This window comes from Myotis yumanensis, unplaced genomic scaffold, assembly GCF_028538775.1.
Source record: "Myotis yumanensis isolate MYYU_CA2020_CCGP unplaced genomic scaffold, mMyoYum1.0.hap1 SCAF_4, whole genome shotgun sequence".
In the NCBI taxonomy this organism is placed as follows: Eukaryota; Metazoa; Chordata; class Mammalia; order Chiroptera; family Vespertilionidae; genus Myotis; species Myotis yumanensis.
In genome coordinates this window covers 63253187-63271543 of record NW_027223755.1, presented here as the reverse complement: position 1 = coordinate 63271543, position 18357 = coordinate 63253187, and the positions used below count along the sequence as shown (strand labels likewise).

The following is an 18357-nucleotide window of genomic DNA, read 5'->3' as shown; positions in this document are numbered from 1 at the left end:
TATTTTCAGTTCTACCATTGTAGTGTAAAAGTAGCCATAGACAATGAGTAAATGAATGGGTATAGCTGTCTTGCAACAAGATTTTAATTATATAAACCAGTGAGTGACAGGCTAGAAATAACCTATGGGCCACAGTTTACCAACCCTTGCTCTAGTTATTTCCACAGTAAGAGTGATTCTGGCTTTTAGGTTGATTTCACACACACACACACACACTTTTTTTAAATTGCACTAAGGAAGTACCTCCGTTATTTTATAGATTTCTAGCAAGAATGCTCTCTAATTTTATTAAAGTCTTTCTAGCATCAGTGGAAATTATCATAAGATTTTTCACTTTTAAAGAATAATTCTTTTACTGTATTTCTTTTTTTTAAATATATTTTATTGATTTTTTTTACAGAGAGGAAGGGAGAGGGATAGAGAGTTAGAAACATCGATGAGAGAGAAACATCGATCAGCTGCCTCCTGCACACTCCCTACTGGGGATGTGCCCGCAACCAAGGTACATGCCCTTGGCCGGAATCGAACCTGGGACCCTTGAGTCCTCAGGCCGGCACTCTATCCACTGAGCCAAACCGGTTAGGGCTACTGTATTTCTTAATATTTAATTGCCCTTGTTTCATGAAATAAACTCAACATGATCACATAATCATGGTTTATTCTCATTATAGTGAACTGCTGGATTCTGTTTGCTAATATTTTACATAGGATTTTAATATTGAGAGCCATTGTGCGAATTGTTGCTAGTTTTTTTTTTGTCTTGATAACAATTTGATACTTTGCTAAATGATTATGTTTCCTTTATTTCTTTTTGAATTCTTGGTGTTTAAGTAGATTATTTATACCTTTAAATAACTTATTCATTCCTTTAAAGTTGTTTAAATAGCTTCTTATTTAAATAGCTTGTTTATTCCTTTAAATGTTGTTAGTATTTGTTTGTGAAACCTAGCTTGGTGATGGAGTAGCTTTGTGATCATTTTAATTTTTTTCTATGATAATTAGTTGGTTCTAATATTTAGTCTCATGGGATTGATTTTGGTGAATATGTTTTCTTAGGAAAAATCTTTAAGCTTAGACTAATATTAAAATTAGTATTTCTCCAAGGGTATAAATTTCCAGCATGAGATGAATTCTGTAAGAAAATCTGGGAGTAAAACATATTAGAAAATTTGTAAAGAAAGAAATTTACAAATGTAATTGCTTTTGCACATTGGTAGGTTGAGGTGGAGTCTTTTGCTCTTCCAGATTATATGTTCTGTCATCTTTAATCACTATTACTTAATTTACTAATACTGTTGTTTCATATGTAATTTGTGGTAGTAATTATCTATTCATTCAGCAGGTATTTATTGAGCATTTAATATGTGCTAAGCATTGTGCTGGTTCCCAGGAATATATATCAGTCAACAAGACAAAAGAAGATTCCCTTGTGAAGCTCACATTATGGTGGGAGAGACAAATAATAAGATACAAACATGATACAAACTGTGATGTTTAGTCTGAAGGAAATAAAACACTAATTTGATAGAAAGTAACTGATGGGGCCTACATTCAGGGAGGACTTTCATAAAAATGACTTCTGAGCTGGGATCTGAAAGATAAGAATTAGCAGTTGAGGAAGAGCTTTCTAGGCAGACACAAAGGTCAGAGCAGAGGCACTGAAAAGGAAAGGACTTTGTATGTATGAAGATAGTGTAGCTGAAGTGAATGAGATGAAGTGCTCAGGAACCAGACTATGCAGGACATACAGCATCTGGAATTTATTCAGAGATCAGTGAAATTTTAACTGGAGAAGTCATTGATCTGACACACATTTTTAAAAGATCACTCTAGCTGTTTCATGGAGATTGAATTGGAAAGGGATTAAAGTTAAACGGGGGAAGTGGTAAATTTGGTTTTGGACTAGGGGATAATAAGTGAGGATTAAGTAAAGAAAAGAAGTTTGAGAATATTTTTGAGATATAAATAAAAGGATGAATTAGGTGTAAGATGAAGGAGGAATCAGTCAGTTATGGCTGGGTGTTTTGGTTTGAGCATTGGGTAGATGCTAATGTCACTGATTGAGATGGAGAAGTTTGGGGAGAGAACTGGGAAGTAGGAACTCTTTGGAAGTTTTAAGTGACATTTGGACAGACATACAGTGTAAATGGCATGTAGGTAACTGGATATTTAACTTTCAAGTTTAAGGAAAATGTCCCAGATTGTAATTAAATATAAATATTATATGGGTATAAACAAAAACACATTTGTAAATCATCAGCTACTTGCATTGATATCCTATAATAATAAAACCCACTAATTTGTTTAAAAAAATAAAAGTGGGAGGTGAGAAGTACAGAACTAAAACACTGGACAACAATCATACTTAAGTTGTTAAGGAGAAGATCAGAGGTGAAATGTATTGTTTGGGAGAGGATTGAAAGTTAACTTTTGACGTAGTTTAAATTTGTATGGTAAAATTTCAAGGTTAACCACTATAAGGTATATGTACTGGAAACCTGTAGAGGAGGAAAGAAAGGAATCAAGGTGTGCAAAAGAACACTTAAAGTCAATTTGAATAAAAGGAAAGAAAGGGAGAAAAAAGCATAAAAACAGCAGAAAATAGAGATGAAAAACATAGAATATAGAAACAAGTCCTGCAATAAATATAAATTGCCTAATCCCTGCTTATAAAAGCTTCAGATCGGTTTGTTTTCTTTAAGTTAAATGCTGTTTACAAAAAGCATAAGTAAATAGAAAGAAAGAAAATAAAAGGGTAGAAAATGATATTTCAGGCAAATACTAACTAAAAGAAAATGGTAGTTATATTAACATTAGCAAAGTAGACTTAAAGACACAAAAGCATTATTGGAGAGCATGAGAGTCATTATGTAATAAGTCCAATTTACCGGTAAAATGTAGCAATTTTAATTTGAATACTTCTAATGAAATAGACTTACAATAAATCAAAATTTGACCAAACTAGAGAATATTGACAAACTTACTATTGGGAAATGTTTAAATACGTTTCTCATTTACTGATAATTCATGGATCTAAAAAAATTCATATATCTTTAGCATATTTTAACAACTCATTTAAGCATGGTTTAATGAGCACTGCATTCTTTGGAATACACAAACATAAAAACCGAACTTGTACTAGATTACAAAGCACAGATTAACACATTTCAGCGTCATTTTCCTGCCCTCAAAATTTTCTGACCAAAATGCTGTTAACTTAGAAATAAATTCAATTATCCATTCTTTTAAATAATCAGGAGGATAAAGAAGAAATAATAGAAATTTTAAATGTTCACAAGTAAATGAAAATACCACCAATCAAATTTTTTTGGATGCAATGAAATTGGTACTTAAAGGGAAATTTTAAAAATACTTACATTAAAAAAAGAATAATAACTGAAAATTGAGCTGTGCATTTAACTTAAAATAGAAAAGGAATGTTAGAATAAACAAAAGTAGATTAAATTGGGAAAGACAAAAGCAGAGATTAAAGAAATCAGAAGTTGAAACTTTGAAAGATTAAGAAAGACAATCCATTTGGATAGTAAATAAATTAAGGACAAGGCATAAATAAATAAGACTGAAATAAATAAGTGGATACTGCTATAAAATAATAAAGATTGAATATTAAAAGAGTACTGGTAAACTTTGTACCAGTAAATTTGAAAACTTACAAGAAATTGCCAAATTTCTAGAAAAATATAATTCATCAAAACACAGGAAGAAATACAAAGCCTGACAATACTATAACTATTCAATTTGGTAATCAATGATTTAAAATCTTCCCATGGAGAAAAACAACTGACCCAAATGGTTTTAGAGCTCAATTCTCTTAAACTAAACTTCTAAGGATCATGTCATTCTACTCTTCAAAAGACTAGAAAAAAATTATTTCTTCAAATCATTTTAATAAGGTCAGTAGACCCTAATACCAAGAGTATGTGAAGAAAATTATATATATTTTTTTCATTAAAATACACATTAAAATCTTAAACAGAATTATTGGAAATTTGACTTTGGAAATGTATTGTTTTAAAAGGTAAAACTCAATTATAAATCTGAATTTATTTCAGAAATGCAATGGTAGTTTCACATAAGTATAAATGTCATTCACCACTAGCAAAATACAGGAGAAAATTCATATGTAGATTCTTTAGATGGAGAAAATAAATCACTTAATAATGTTTAATACCTCATCATAATAAAAATTCAGAAACTGGGACTAGAAGAGAATTTCCTTGATTTGATAAAAAGTCTCTAGTAAAAAAAAAATTTTTCAGTAAGGTAGACTTAAAAAATCTCCGCTTAAAATAGGAACAGACACAGACAAGGATGCTTACTAGTACTATTTCCATAGCCATTGTTGCTGGAGGTCTTATCATGACATGATGGGAAAATAAAGGGTAGAAAGCTATAAAAAGAAGAGGAAGTGAAAAGGAAAGGAACAAATTGGGAGAATATATTTCTAGAACATAAAATCTTAATGTTCAGAATGTATAAGGAACTCCTAGAAATTAGTAAAGAAACAAACACTGACAATCTAATTGCAAAATGACCAAATCCTTGAGCAGATAACTCACTGAAGAGGAAATATTAGTGGTGAATAAAATATGCTTTTGATACTAACGTATCAAAAGATGCTTAGATCTTTAGTACCAGGGGATTGTATGCTAAGATCACAAGGAGGTATCATTTTTTATTATCCCATTAGATTAGCAAAAATCAGGAAATTTGATGTCAGGGTTTGGAAGATATGAATAATTTTTACACACTGCTTGTTAAGGTACAAAGTAGGTCAAATTCAATGAAATTATGTAATAACTGTAACATTTGCATAGTAGACTACCCATCTATTCCACTTTTGGATACAAACCTTGGAGAAACTTCCCCATATGGCTCAGAAGTTGTATATAAGAATGTTCTTTGCAGTACTTTTCATGAAAGCCATAAAACTGGATATAACCCAAATATTAATTAATACGAGAAAAATTAATGGTGTATTCATACATGGAGTATTATTATGCAGCAATGGGAATGAGTGAGCCACAGTTACATACATAAACCTGGATGAATGCAGAGAGATACAGTGCTGAGTGAAAATAATCATTTCTGGAATCTATTTCATAAAGCTTAAAAACAAGCAGAAGTAAATATCTTCTTTAAGCATACAAAGGTAATGAAAACTTTTTTCAAAAGGCAATGAAATGACAATAGCAGCACCAAAGTAGTTCTTTTCTCAGGGGGTTGAGGACAACGTGTAGAGTAAAAGGTGGTAATAGTCGGTGGTAATATTCTAGTTTCCTGGTCTGGGTGTTGGGTTAATGGATATCTATATATATAAAAGCCTAAGTGACCGAACAACCAAATGACTGGTCAACTGGTTGCTATGACATGCACTGACCACCAGGGGACAGACGCTCAGTGCAGGAGCTTCCCCTTGGTGTTCAGTGCGCTTCCACAGGGGGAGCACTGCTCAGCCAGAAGCCGGCTCATGGCTGGCCAGCAGAGTGGCGGTAGCGGGAGCCTTTCCCATCTCTGCAGCAACACTAAGGATGTCCGACTAAAGCAGTGGTTCTCAACCTTCTGGCCCTTTAAATACAGTTCCTGATGTTGTGACCCAACCATAAAATTATTTTCGTTGCTACTTCATAACTCTCATGTTGCTGCTGTTATGAATCTGATATGCAGGATGGTCTTAGGCGACCCCTGTGAAAGGGTCGTTCGACCACCAAAGGGGTCGAGACACACAGGTTGAGAACCGCTGGACCAAAGGCTTAGGCCCGCTACCCGGAGGCTGCCAGAGGGATGTCTGACTTCCAGCTTAGGCCTAAGCCGTCAGTCAGACATCCCCTGAGGGTTCCCAGACTGCGAAAGGGCGCAGGCTGGGCTGAGGGACCCTCATCCCCCGGGTGCATGAATTTTCATGCTCTGGGCCTCTAGTAAAGAAATAATTCTTCAAATTAAGTGGTGGGATTCCATCTTTGCAACTGGATGACAGAACAGGGTACCCTTGATTTTGTAAGCTATAATTCCCTTTGAGGATTTAAAAAAATTTTTTTTAAATAATTCTTTATTGTTGGAAGTATTACATATGTTCCCTTTCCCCCCCCATTAACCCCCTCCAGCCTGTCCCCCTCCACCCCTGCCCCAGGCTCTCAGCACTCTATTGTCTGTGTCCATGGGTTATGCATATATGTATACAAGTCTTTGGTTGGTTACCTCCCACCCACTCACACTCCCCTTCCTTCGCTCTGGGATTCCACACTCTGTTCTATTCTTCCATGTCTCTGGATCCACTCCGTTCATCAATTTATTTTGTTACTTAGATTCCACACATGACACTTGGGACACTTGTTTTTCTCTGACTGACTTATTTCACTTAGCATGATACTCTCCAGTTCCCTCCATTTTGTCTCAAAGGGTAAGAGTTTTTGTTTTTTACTGCTGCATGGTATTCCATGGTATAAATGTACCACAGCTTTTTTATTCACTCATCTACTGATGGGCACTTGGCCTTTCAGGATTTTTGACTCCTTTTTCAAATTTCAGTTACTTTCCTTTATAAGATAGGGATTTGAAATCTTAAAAATTTGCTATATAATCATCATTCTTAAAAGTGAGCTTATACCTAAAGCTTGGCAACTACTTATATGTGTCTTGAGTTATACAGTGGGGCCTTGACTTACGAGTTTAATTCGTTCCATGACGGAGCTCGTAACTCAAATTACTCGTATGTCAAATCAAAAAGTGAAGGAGTGAGACACGTGATGCTGGGCTGATGTTGTGGCGTTCACTCTGAAGTCCGCTGCGCCAACTAGCGGTGGGGTATCTGAAGCTGGCTCGTAACCCGAATTTTAGCTCGCAACTCAAAGCAAAATATCGGCTGAGAGATGGCTCGTATCTCGAAAAACTCATTAGTCGGGACACTCGTAAGTCAAGGCCCCACTGTAAAATGAAAACCAATTAGTTAAATACTAGTTAATTAGGAATGTTATGTGCTCTCCAGAATTTTCATAAAATAAATTTCTTATAAGATAGCTTTATTTTATGAAAGCCTTGGCCCTTTAAAATGTTGGCATTAACCCAAACATCTGAAATTCTGTGCTGCAAATAATGAATACTACAACTGCTGATTTATTAGCTAAAGGAAGTTACTCACATTTATAAATCAGAATAGTTAGTGTTTTCAGTTTAATTTTTCTGCCTTTCATTTTAATTTCTCAGAAAATCCTATGATGCATGATTATAGGATAGCAAATTTAAAACTCAGTAATGAAAATTTCTTTAAAATATTCAATATTAGCTTTTTGGTATATTTTGATAATTTTAATATTTCTATTCATAGAACGTTATCAATTTTAGTTTCTATTGAGGAGTAGGGATCTTTAATCCTTTTCTGGGAGGGAGCAACAGTCTGTCTGAAGATTTGGGGTAACAGTGTAGACTGTAATCAGGAGAATAGACGATGCTGGTGGTCTTCTAAGATTTTCACTGGGATTAGGTGGTGGGGATACATGATGAGGTATTTTCAGCTTTCGGGCATGGTAGTAGCATTCATTTTCTCTAAGCTGTGCTGAAAAATCCTCAAAAGGGAAGGACAAGTTGGCAATTTCCCTTCCTAGTTGAAATGCCTATGATTCTGGTGGTGTTAGTGGTAGTACAGACTTCCTATCTTCCAAATATGGAATTGCTTCTTTAAAGAATGAACCATTTGGAGACATGATTAGATAATGTCTTTTTTAAAGTTCGATATATTACTGAATAATGTTATAATGGCATTTTGTTGATTTTTGAGTTGCCAGAATGAAGAAAGACCATTAAAGCTCTAAATTTTTGTGAATATGTTAGCTAGGGTGTGTGTATGTATACATGCATATGTGGAGAGAAAGAAGATTGAGATATTATCCTAAACATTTTCAAGGTTTTTGAAGCATTTAAAACTTACATTGTATGCGTATAGTCCCATGGAGATATTAGTTTCTGTTGTTAGCTACACAAAATGAAAGATACTTTGACCCCATTGTTCAGAATCTTCTTTTTTTTTTAAGAGCAAAATTCCTTTTGTTATACTATCAAGATAACTTTGGTCCAGCACATTGCCACTCTTGAAGCCTGCGAAAATTTATGTGAAATGGTAGGAATTTATATAAACTTTGTATAACATGTTGAAAGCATATGCCATACCACTTATTTTCTATTTCTATAACTGTGCTATGATGAATGATTAAAGACAGAATGAAATGTTTAAGCAAAATACGTAGCCAGGAATTGGTTATATAGTAGGAGTATTAATGACATGTTATAAGTTATTTAGATTCATTATGATGACTTATTATTTTAGTTTTCTTCTTTGAATTAAAAAACCCAGACATTAAAATTTCTTAAACTAAATAATTTTCACCAATATATTTAAGTTTTATATTATACTAGAGGCCCAGTGCACAAAATTCATGCATGGGTAGGGTCCCTAGGCCTGGCTGGTGATTGGGGCCTTCCGGCTGCCAGCCGGGGTCTCCCTTTGTTCCACGCTGCCTGGTGGTGGTCAGCACATGTCATAGCGAGCGATCAAACTCCCTGTCGAACTCCCGTGGGGACACTTTGCATATTAGCCTTTTATATATATAGATATCTGAAGTACAGAGTAGCTAGGTCATTTTGATATCTGTATAATAGGAAAGAAACGTATTTTTTGTAGGAATACATAGAAATAACAGAAATTTCAAGGTTTATTCCAGGCTTAATCGGTTGTTTTTTAAGGATTTATTACATTTGCAATACAAAGATAGAGTATCTATTATGTACCAAGCACTTGTTACAGGGGGTGAAGATACAGTGATGAGAAACAACACTGTATATGCCCTTGAAAAAACCCCAGTCTAGGAGGAGACAAGCGAGTCACCAGAAAAGTTACAATATAGTGTGGCAAGTATTTCCATAAAGGTGTGCATAAAGATCTGTTGCTTAGGAATTTTGAGTTTGATTTTATATTTTAAACCTATTTGGGGTTAAATTTTTTATTAGACCTAATTATGCACAGAAGGAAAATATTCACTATCTATATATATAAAAACCTAATATGCAGAGTGTTTCCTAGGGAGTTTGATCGCTCACTATGACATGCACTGACCATAGGGGGCAGTGTGGAATAAAGGAAGGCCCTGGCCAGCGGCCAGCAGCCACAAGGGACCCTACCCATGCATGAGTTTTGTGCACTGGGCCTCTAGTCTTTATATATTTGAGGAAATTATATTGTCATGCTAATTTCTCTGATTTTACTAGACTGGCTGTACTAGATACTATATCTTACAAGCCTTGTATTCTGAAGTATAGTTTAGGAACTAAAATTAAAGAAACATTTACGAGTTTAGGTATATAAAGAGATACTGTTTTCTATGTATTTAAAATGTGTTGACTTTTATAAGCAGACATTGTCTACATCCCTTTCATAGATGTTTTTACCCCCAAAGTTAAGTTTGCATATTAAAATGAATAGAATTCTAATTATAGCTGCTCTTAAAGTTGAAATATATAAATTTTTGTATAACATTATTTCTTACCTTAAAACTTAATCAAACTAAAATTCAGCCCTGGCAATACTATGATCCTTTTGATATACTAAAAGGTATTTTTCTGTTAAGTAAAATGAATAAGAAAATCATACCGGTATAATGATGTTATTTATAAATTCATAAAGTACCTTTATTTTAGTTCATTGCAGCTGTGACATGCCTTTTGTTTCTTATTATTATAATTAATTTTCCTCAATTTGATCTCTGTGTCCATATTTTTGATGTCCTGACTTTTCCATGAGTGTTTAACGTTCATGTCGTGAAATTTAACAATCTGTGGCTTCAAGGTTTTGAATCATGCTTAGAATGACAGATTTTTTTGTAAAAATTTTTCTCATGATTCTTTTAGTACTTTTATTGTTTTAGAGGTGGTGGGAATGCACATGCATTTTTAAAAAGTATATCTGGAATTTATTTAAGAGTAAATAATAACTTAAGCGATTTAACCTCCCTCTCTCCAGTTGGATACTCAGTTGTCCCAATATCATGTATTGAATAGCCCTTTTTCATGCTGTTCTGAACTGCTTCTCTTCCTTTTTTTCTTTGTACTATTTATTTGTCTGTCTGAGCTTATTTTTTAGTGGGAGAAATATTGACAAATAAGAAAATGATAAGAGTAAAGTCTATAATTAAAAAGGCCGAGTAACCTGGTAGCCAGTGACTGGAGAGTTTCCTCTTTGAGGAGGTAATATTACTCTGACCTGAATATCAAGGAGGGCGTAGCTATGCTAAAAAATCTGGTGAAATACAGTGGGGCCTTCACTTACGAGTTTAGTTCGTTCTGAGACCGAGCTCGTTAAGGAGCTCGTTAAGGAGCTCATTAACTCAAATTACTCTATCAACTCAATGCAAAAAATCAGCATAGAGACAGCTGGTATCTCAAAAAACTCGTTAGTTGGGACACTCGTAAGTCAAGGCCCCACTGTAATTTTTCACATAGAAGAATTGACCCCAGGGTGGAAATTATCTCCATCTCTTCCCAGAGTAGAGTGATTATAGGAATGTAGTGAATGGAGGCAAGAGTAGTGAGAGGTAATAGTTGGAGAAGAGGGCCAAGGAGAAAGCATGTTTTATGTAGGGATTTGTAGGTCAGATGGAGGAATTTGGATTTTATTTTAACTGAAGGAAACTATTCAAGAGTAGTGTTTAAGAATTTAAATGATCTACGGTGAAATTTTTATCTCCTACAAAAAGAGGAAATATAGGAGATTAGATAATTTGTATATCAAATGAATAGGTTCTTATGTAATTAGGAGTTTATTTCTATATACATGTGACCCTATAACAAATTTACTTCATTTTTAAATAATTTTACATTTAAAGAAAACAGATTTTTAAAAATCATAAGTACCAAGAGTTTAGGACTCAAAGGATAAAGAATCTGCTTGCACTAAATAGGACTCTTTAAAGGACAATTGTATGATGTGTTTTAAAATAATATATTTTTTCTCTTAAAATGTTTCTATTAGGGAACAGACATCCTTGGAAGAGGGAGAAATTCCTTGGTTGCAATACAATGAAGTCCATGAAAGCAGCAGTGACGAGGGAAATGAGCAGGCTAATGAATTTGCACAGCCAGAGGCTTTCATGTTGGATGGTAACAATAACCTTGAGGATGACTCCAGTGTGAGTGAAGATTTAGATGTGGACTGGAGGTAGGTAGCAGTGTTATCACCATGCTTAATTGTTCGTTGAGTAGGATTTGTTCATGATTCTAAATTATGAAAACTGAATCTCTGATAGCTAAAAAGTATTCTTATTTCCCCATCTTCTTCAAAGCTCATTTCAGAGGTCACTTCCTACCGGGACACCTTCCTACTTATTCCAGTCAATGACCTCTTCCATCTTTGACATTTAGCTCTCGTGAAGTTCACCTTATTATATCCCAGTGAATTATACACTCATGGTTTGAGATTTCCAACTTTTAAATTTACCCTTATATGCTAAATATAGCACTTAGTATAATCCTCTATGTGTTGTTGTTGTTGTTTTTTTAAACAAGGTCCTGAATATTATTTGAAGAATTTTAAACCTGTCGTTGGATCAGAATCATTAAATATAATTTTCCTTCTTTATATATTTTGAGTAGAAACTGTAATTGTACTTACCCAGAAATGTTGTATTAGATTTAGGCTGACAAAGAACAGCTTCAAGTAAAAGTAACATGAATTAAGTGCATTACGTCTCATGATGGTTAGAATAGAGTATCTTTCAAGTGTTCAGTAGCCCTTTGTAAGCAGCTAATTATTGAGATGAGGAAAGGATGTTCCAACTGATCATTTTTGTTATTTTTTCTAGGAAAAATATGGCTTAGTACTACTCATGTTTGCATGTCTGCACAGAAATGTTTTAAAGAATATGTCTTGTTTTTTCCAGTAAAAATATCATTACAGAAAATTTAGAAAAATAAAGATAAGAAAAACTCATTTCTATCCCCTGATATCTCCACAAATTTTATTTTTTTAAGGCATCCTATACATCTTCAATTTCTCTTTCTGTGTGTGTAGCTACTTTGTGCTTCTACATACACAAAACTCAATATCTCCTTGAAATCCTTCTTACCGTTTCTGTTCTCACTTCCATGGGGAGGTGGGGAGGTGGAGAATTATGTGCAGAGCAGATTTCTATTGACCATTTTGTGGAAGTATAAGTGGAATTTTATCACAGCCACAAAAACAATCTGTATCTCTATCTTAAACATTCCCTTTCTCCAGAACCCATTTTCTGGCTTCCCAAACATTATGGAAAATCAGTGACTTCACCTAGTCCTAGCCTTGCTGATCTTCTTCTATCTGCCCTCTTACTGAACTCATTTATTCTGGTGTCTTATCTCTCCATGTGCAAAGTCATTCATTCCTCAAAGAACTCAGCAGATGACAGAATTATCTATTTAGATCAGCGTTTGCCAACCAATGATCCATGGACCATTGGTGGTCTGTGAGGTCCCAAAGGTTAGCGACCTCTGATTTAGATCATCTGTGTATGTCAAGAGGCAATTTTGGTTTCATTTTTATCTATTGCACATTTTGAAAATTTTGTAAAAATAATTTTTTTATATATCTTTTTATTGATTTCAGAAAGGAAGACAGAGGGAGAGAGAGATAGAAACATTAATGATGAAAGACAATCAGTGATTGGCTGCCTCCTGCATGCCTCACACTGGGGATTGAGCCCGTAACCCAGGCAGGTGTCCTGCCCGGGAATCAAACCGTGACCTCCTGGTTCATAGGTTGACGCTCAACCACTGAGCCATGCTGGCTGGGCTGTAAAAATAATTTTTTACAGCTCCTTTATGATGCTCCATTCTATAGAAGGAAAGCCTACCCTTGCACGAATTTTGTGCATCAGGCCTCTAGTGTTAATATAATTATGTCTTCACCATAAAGATTTCCCAAATCATGGTCATATTTTTTTTTTCCAGTCTGTTTGATGGCTTTGCGGATGGATTAGGAGTTGCTGAAGCTATTTCTTATGTGGATCCTCAGTTCCTCACCTATATGGCACTAGAAGAACGCTTAGCCCAGGCTATGGAGGTATTTTAATGACTCTGATGCCCATGTATGTTGGTGGGGTGCACAATAAGAAAAAGTAAAATATTTTTAACTGCTCTTAAGAAAAGGTGAATAATTTCCTTATCAATTTAATAACAATTACTGATTACTGATTGCTACCAGTGTGTGTATATAAATTACACTTGACATCCTGCCAGTTTTCCTAAAATTTTTACTACAGAATGGAAAATGTTTTGCTTACATTTATAATATAGTGGGGCCTTGACTTACGAGTGTCTTGACTAACGAGTTTTTTGAGATACCAGCTGTCTCTCGGCCGATTTTTTGCATTGATTTGATAGAGTAATTTGAGTTAACGAGCTCCTTAACGAGTTCGGTCTAGGAACGAATTAAACTCGTAAGTCAAGGCCCCACTGTATACACTTTCCTCTATTAAATTATATGGGTCTGTGAATTTGAAAATTTTATACACACATGCACAGGTATATTTGTGAAATGAAATTGAAAATCTCTAAGAATATATTACAAATCACTTTCCTTTTTTTGTTCATACAGATTCTAAATAATATCTTTTGCTTAATGCATACACATTTTAATAAATAGCATATTTGATTTCTAAGTTTTTTGTCTTGCCTTCTGTCTTTTTAATCATTTTGAAAAATGAAGCTAAAATGTATAATTTATGATTTTTTTCTTTTAGATTTAACACTAATATTCTTTAAGTGAAACTAAAACAAATAATAAGACAAACTGTGCTTTTATTTTATTTTTGTTTTTTTCTCATGCAGCCCTAACTCTTTGTTTTTATTTCTGTTATTTTTCAATAGTAGACTGATCTTTCTTTTCAGGTAATGGTTGTTAAGAAAATAGTGTCAATAAACATTTGCTTCATAGCTGTGTCTCAAATTTGAATGAGAATAGGGCAAAATAGTTAAGGTTTGAAGCTTATTACTTGCTCCCAAATTTTTGGGGAAAAAGTATCCCTGCCATTATATTGACATCTAAAAATTTATAGCCTAAATTCTAAGTAATATTGTTTATCCTATGATATCTCTTTGCAGTAAAAATATGTTTAAGAATTTAAATGTAAAAAGTAAAGTAAGTTGAGTTAAAATTGTTAGGAGTAGTGATGAAAAACAAATGTTCACTTAAAATTTATTTTTAATTAAATGTATTGGTTAATAAACATATAGATTTCAAGTGTTCAAGTCTATGATGTGTTATCTTTATATTGCATATAATAGTTTTGATAAATAATTATTTAAACATAAAGTAAAATTTTTCTGGTAAAATGCATCTATCTCTTAATGAAATGGAGGCTTTTTCTCCCTAGTTACCTTATCAGTGAGTTTTATTTATTCCTACAATGAGACATAGTTCAGCATCAGTTTTATTTCTTTTTTTTTCATCTTTATGAATATAAGCTTGAGAGACCTTGTTCATGTAAGTTGATAGGGATGGAAGGAATTTATCATAGCCTTTTCACTCAAGTCTTGCTAAAATTACATCAACTTGCCAAGTTGTTTAGATCCTCTTTCAGTTTTTTTGAAAGCAGAGGATTGGAAGCCATCTACAGGGATTTGTTATTCAGTCCGTAGAATTCAGTTTGACACAAGTATTTCAAATTGCTCCTTTGGATGGGTAAGAAGTATGTTTTTATTTATAAAGTGAGGGATGGTTAGTAGAAAGAGGAATGTAAGAACAGGGCAGCATGTTTCTTTAACTGCAGATGCATTATTAGGTAGATCAGTTTGAGGAAAAATTACATAACAAAGTTCATTGAAATTGAGTCTCTTTGAGAACCTGCTTACCCTTGGGCCCCTTGAAAAGTCTTTACATACTTAACAGAGCAACCCGCATAGACTGAGGTGAAAGCCTCAGGTAGCTAAACATGAGGTTAAGAGCATGGTTTTTGAGATAGATTCTTTTAGGCTATGTGACCTTGGAGAGTTAACTTTTTTAAGCTTCTAGGCCTCGTCTATAAAATGGGAATAAAAAAATTTACTTCATGCGTTATTGTGAAATTGTGTTTAAACACTTAGCAAAATACCTGGTACAGTGGGTACGTTCTCAGTAAATGGATATATTCAAATTAGTAGTCAACTAACTGGTACTTACCTTGCATATCTGGATTCAGTGGTCATTATTAAATCATTTGTTATATAAATCTCCATTCTTTAAAAACTAAATTCTGTTTTATTCTTTAGAAACTAAATTTTGTGCTGACAAAGGAATGCATTACTTTAATCCTAGATATATTCCAGTTAGGCTGTTTAAGCTGTTTAGTTGTCTTTCTAACTTTTGAAAATATTTTGTACTTCCTCAGATGTAAATTTTTACATCTTTATAGATTTTCATAGTAGTGGCTATAAAATGGTTTCTCTTGTTCTTGTTACTTATAAGTGATCCCAGAGCACCTTAAATATTTGTCAGTATCAAGGCAATAAATTATTTCTATATATATGAAATTCCATGTATTTATTAGCACTGCAAATGTGTAGATAATCATTAGAAAAGAATAATGAATCCATTAAGACAAACATGTTATCAAAATACAGTTAACCTGGAATAACCCCCCCCCCCAAAAAAAAATGGGACTTATTAAAAATAGTATTTCTTCTTTTTGTTTGTGTATAACACAGATGAATTCTTGCAGAATCTATCTTGGGAAGTACATAAGGAGCAATCAGGCAGGCAGACAAGTGGTTATGGGTGATCAGGCAGGCAGGCAGAGTGGTTAGGGGCGATCAGGCAGGCAGGCGAGTGGTTAGGGGTGATTATGCAAGTAGGGAGACGAGTGGTTAGAAGCCAGTGGTCCCAGATTTCGAGAGGGATGTCTGACTGCCGATTTAGGCCCAATCCCGCATGGATCGGGCCTAAACCGGCAGTTGGACATCCCCCAAGGGGTCCCGGATTGCGAGAAGGTGCAGGCTGGGCTGAGAGCCCCCCTCTCCATGCACAAATTTCATGCACTGGGCCTCTAGTTAACTATAACGGGATTAGAGTAACAAGGGATTGCTTAGTAAGGAATAAAGATAATTCTAAAGAATATAGAAAAACCATGTATAAGGAGCAATCACCACCTGTAGAGCAAAGGTCACCTAAGGAAGGGTCACCACTCCCACTCCAGGGCTGGGATTCAGACCTTGATGAAAATGGCATAGCTGTGGCTTAATGAGTGGCAGAGAAGTCACTGGTGCTCTGCTGGCAGAGCTTGCTTGAAATCAGCCCTGTAAGGTGCTAGGGAAAGCTATATTCATAGGGAGATGTCTGACTGGAAGCACTCTGCTACTAAACTATCCAAGGGGATGCTGAGGAATCTGCCTGCCACTTGGTGCTTCTGCTGCATGCATTTCCAGAGCTAGACATTGAGAAGCTGTGCATATTGCAGGAGTCTGGTGCTAGAGAAAGCCACACCTGCCACAGAAGCCTGCCAAGTGGCACACTGGGATCAGAAGCAAAGTCCTTTTCCTCTTACAGGGCCTCCTTAGTGTCCTCTGTGAACAAGCTTAACAACATAACAGATGTCAGAAGAGAAAATCTTTAAATGGCCCAAATCCATTTTCACAGAGCTGACAAAAATTGTGAATTTGGATCTGAGCAGCAATCATGGATAACTGAAACAGGCATCTCTTTCACTACTTGGGTTCCATATATACCTTTCTGCACACATTTGAATTCCCAACTTACCTATTTTTATGTTGTGTATTTTTTAACAAATTGTTGTTAAATAATAGTTATTTTAATACTGTTGTTCTTTAACCTTTATACTTGCCTAAATTGGTTAATACACCATCATATTACAGTAGCAGAGTATTCTGAATTTGACTATATACTTACCTTTACCTAGCACATTTGTTTATCTATTCATAGATACTTGGGTTGTCTCCACCTTTTTGGACTTGTGTCTATAAGTCCTACTGAAGTTCTAATCTAATTGTAGCCAGGAAAGTGAATCAGTCCCCAAAAGGATGATGGTGACTTGTATTAGATGATCATATATCTAATGTTCTTTCCTTCCTTGTTAGAATAGTAACATTATATAAAATTCTGTACCCCTGAATAAAGTTCATAACCCAGATAACTTAGTAATACTAGATACTAGTGAGCTAGTAATGTGGGTGTGCTGACTGTAAGATAGTAGTAGATACTGCTATTCAGGAATGCATTATTTGGTTGCATACCTTGAACATCTGTTAACCATGGCTACATTTTATCTTTCATGAGTTGAACCTGTTCAAAATGTTTACATTTTTTATAGTATTGATCCCATAAGAAACTCATAAGTTGGATGAGGTAGCCACTCTTCTGAAAATATAAATAGGGTGGACAAGTAGATGGTTATTGAAACAAAATAGATTTTTGTTATATTTATGAAAAGTAGGGCTTTTATTTTTTGGTATGTTTTTGATGTTTGTTTGATGGTTGTGATGATGGTTCCTTTTGAAAGGAGGCAAAAGGGCAAGGGACTGAAGCCAAGTAAACTAACAGAAGAGACTAATGGTGGATATAAGTTTGGAAGATACCTTAAAAATAGTTTTCTATTACTGCTTTAAAGTGTTTCCTAACAAAGAACTGTGACTTTTATTTTCAGACTGCCCTGGCACATTTAGAGTCTCTTGCAGTAGATGTTGAGGTAGCCAATCCACCAGCCAGTAAGGAGAGCATTGATGGTCTTCCAGAGACACTTGTTCTTGAGGATCACACTGGTAAGAAGGGCAAAGTTGATCTCTAATGCTGAATGACACATTGCATGTTTAAGTATATAATTATATGCACCTAGAAGACAAAGTACTATTATAAACTCTTACTAGATTTTCTATGAAACCAGATTCTGAAAAACTTTTACCTAGTGGAAGAATATTTTTAATTTATTAAGTGATAGGTTGGGACAAATGTTCCCTAGTCAACTTTCTACAAAAGCAATGTTAATTAAATTTCAAATCGTCATGTATTAGAAACATGTTTGACAATTTATTGATCAAAGTCTGGTTCATTTGTCTTTCACAGGCATCATCTATGAGTTCATATGTTGATTTTCAGTTTTATTAAAATTGAACTTTATTGGATTAATATATCTAATTACTTGTTGTTTTTAGCTATTGGTCAGGAGCAGTGCTGTCCAATCTGTTGTAGTGAGTATATCAAAGATGATATAGCAACAGAGTTACCCTGCCACCATTTCTTTCACAAACCTTGTGTCTCAATTTGGCTGCAGAAGGTAAGTTTTAGATTTACTTCCTTTAAGTTAATATTTTAATAGTTTTCTCCTACAA

At 34.5% G+C, this 18357-nt stretch overlaps 1 protein-coding gene across 2 annotated transcripts in view; it reads left to right on the top strand.

Moving 5' to 3' along the window:
- The window catches only part of PJA2 (praja ring finger ubiquitin ligase 2), a 64546-nt gene that overhangs the window by 40486 nt on the left and 5703 nt on the right, over positions 1 to 18357 (top strand). For both annotated transcript variants that reach the window (XM_070412428.1, XM_070412427.1), the window contains exons 6-9: positions 11039 to 11224; positions 12991 to 13102; positions 17676 to 17790; positions 18181 to 18302. In XM_070412428.1, the coding sequence (XP_070268529.1) occupies positions 11039 to 11224; positions 12991 to 13102; positions 17676 to 17790; positions 18181 to 18302 (535 nt within the window). The remainder of the gene's footprint in view (positions 1 to 11038; positions 11225 to 12990; positions 13103 to 17675; positions 17791 to 18180; positions 18303 to 18357) is intronic.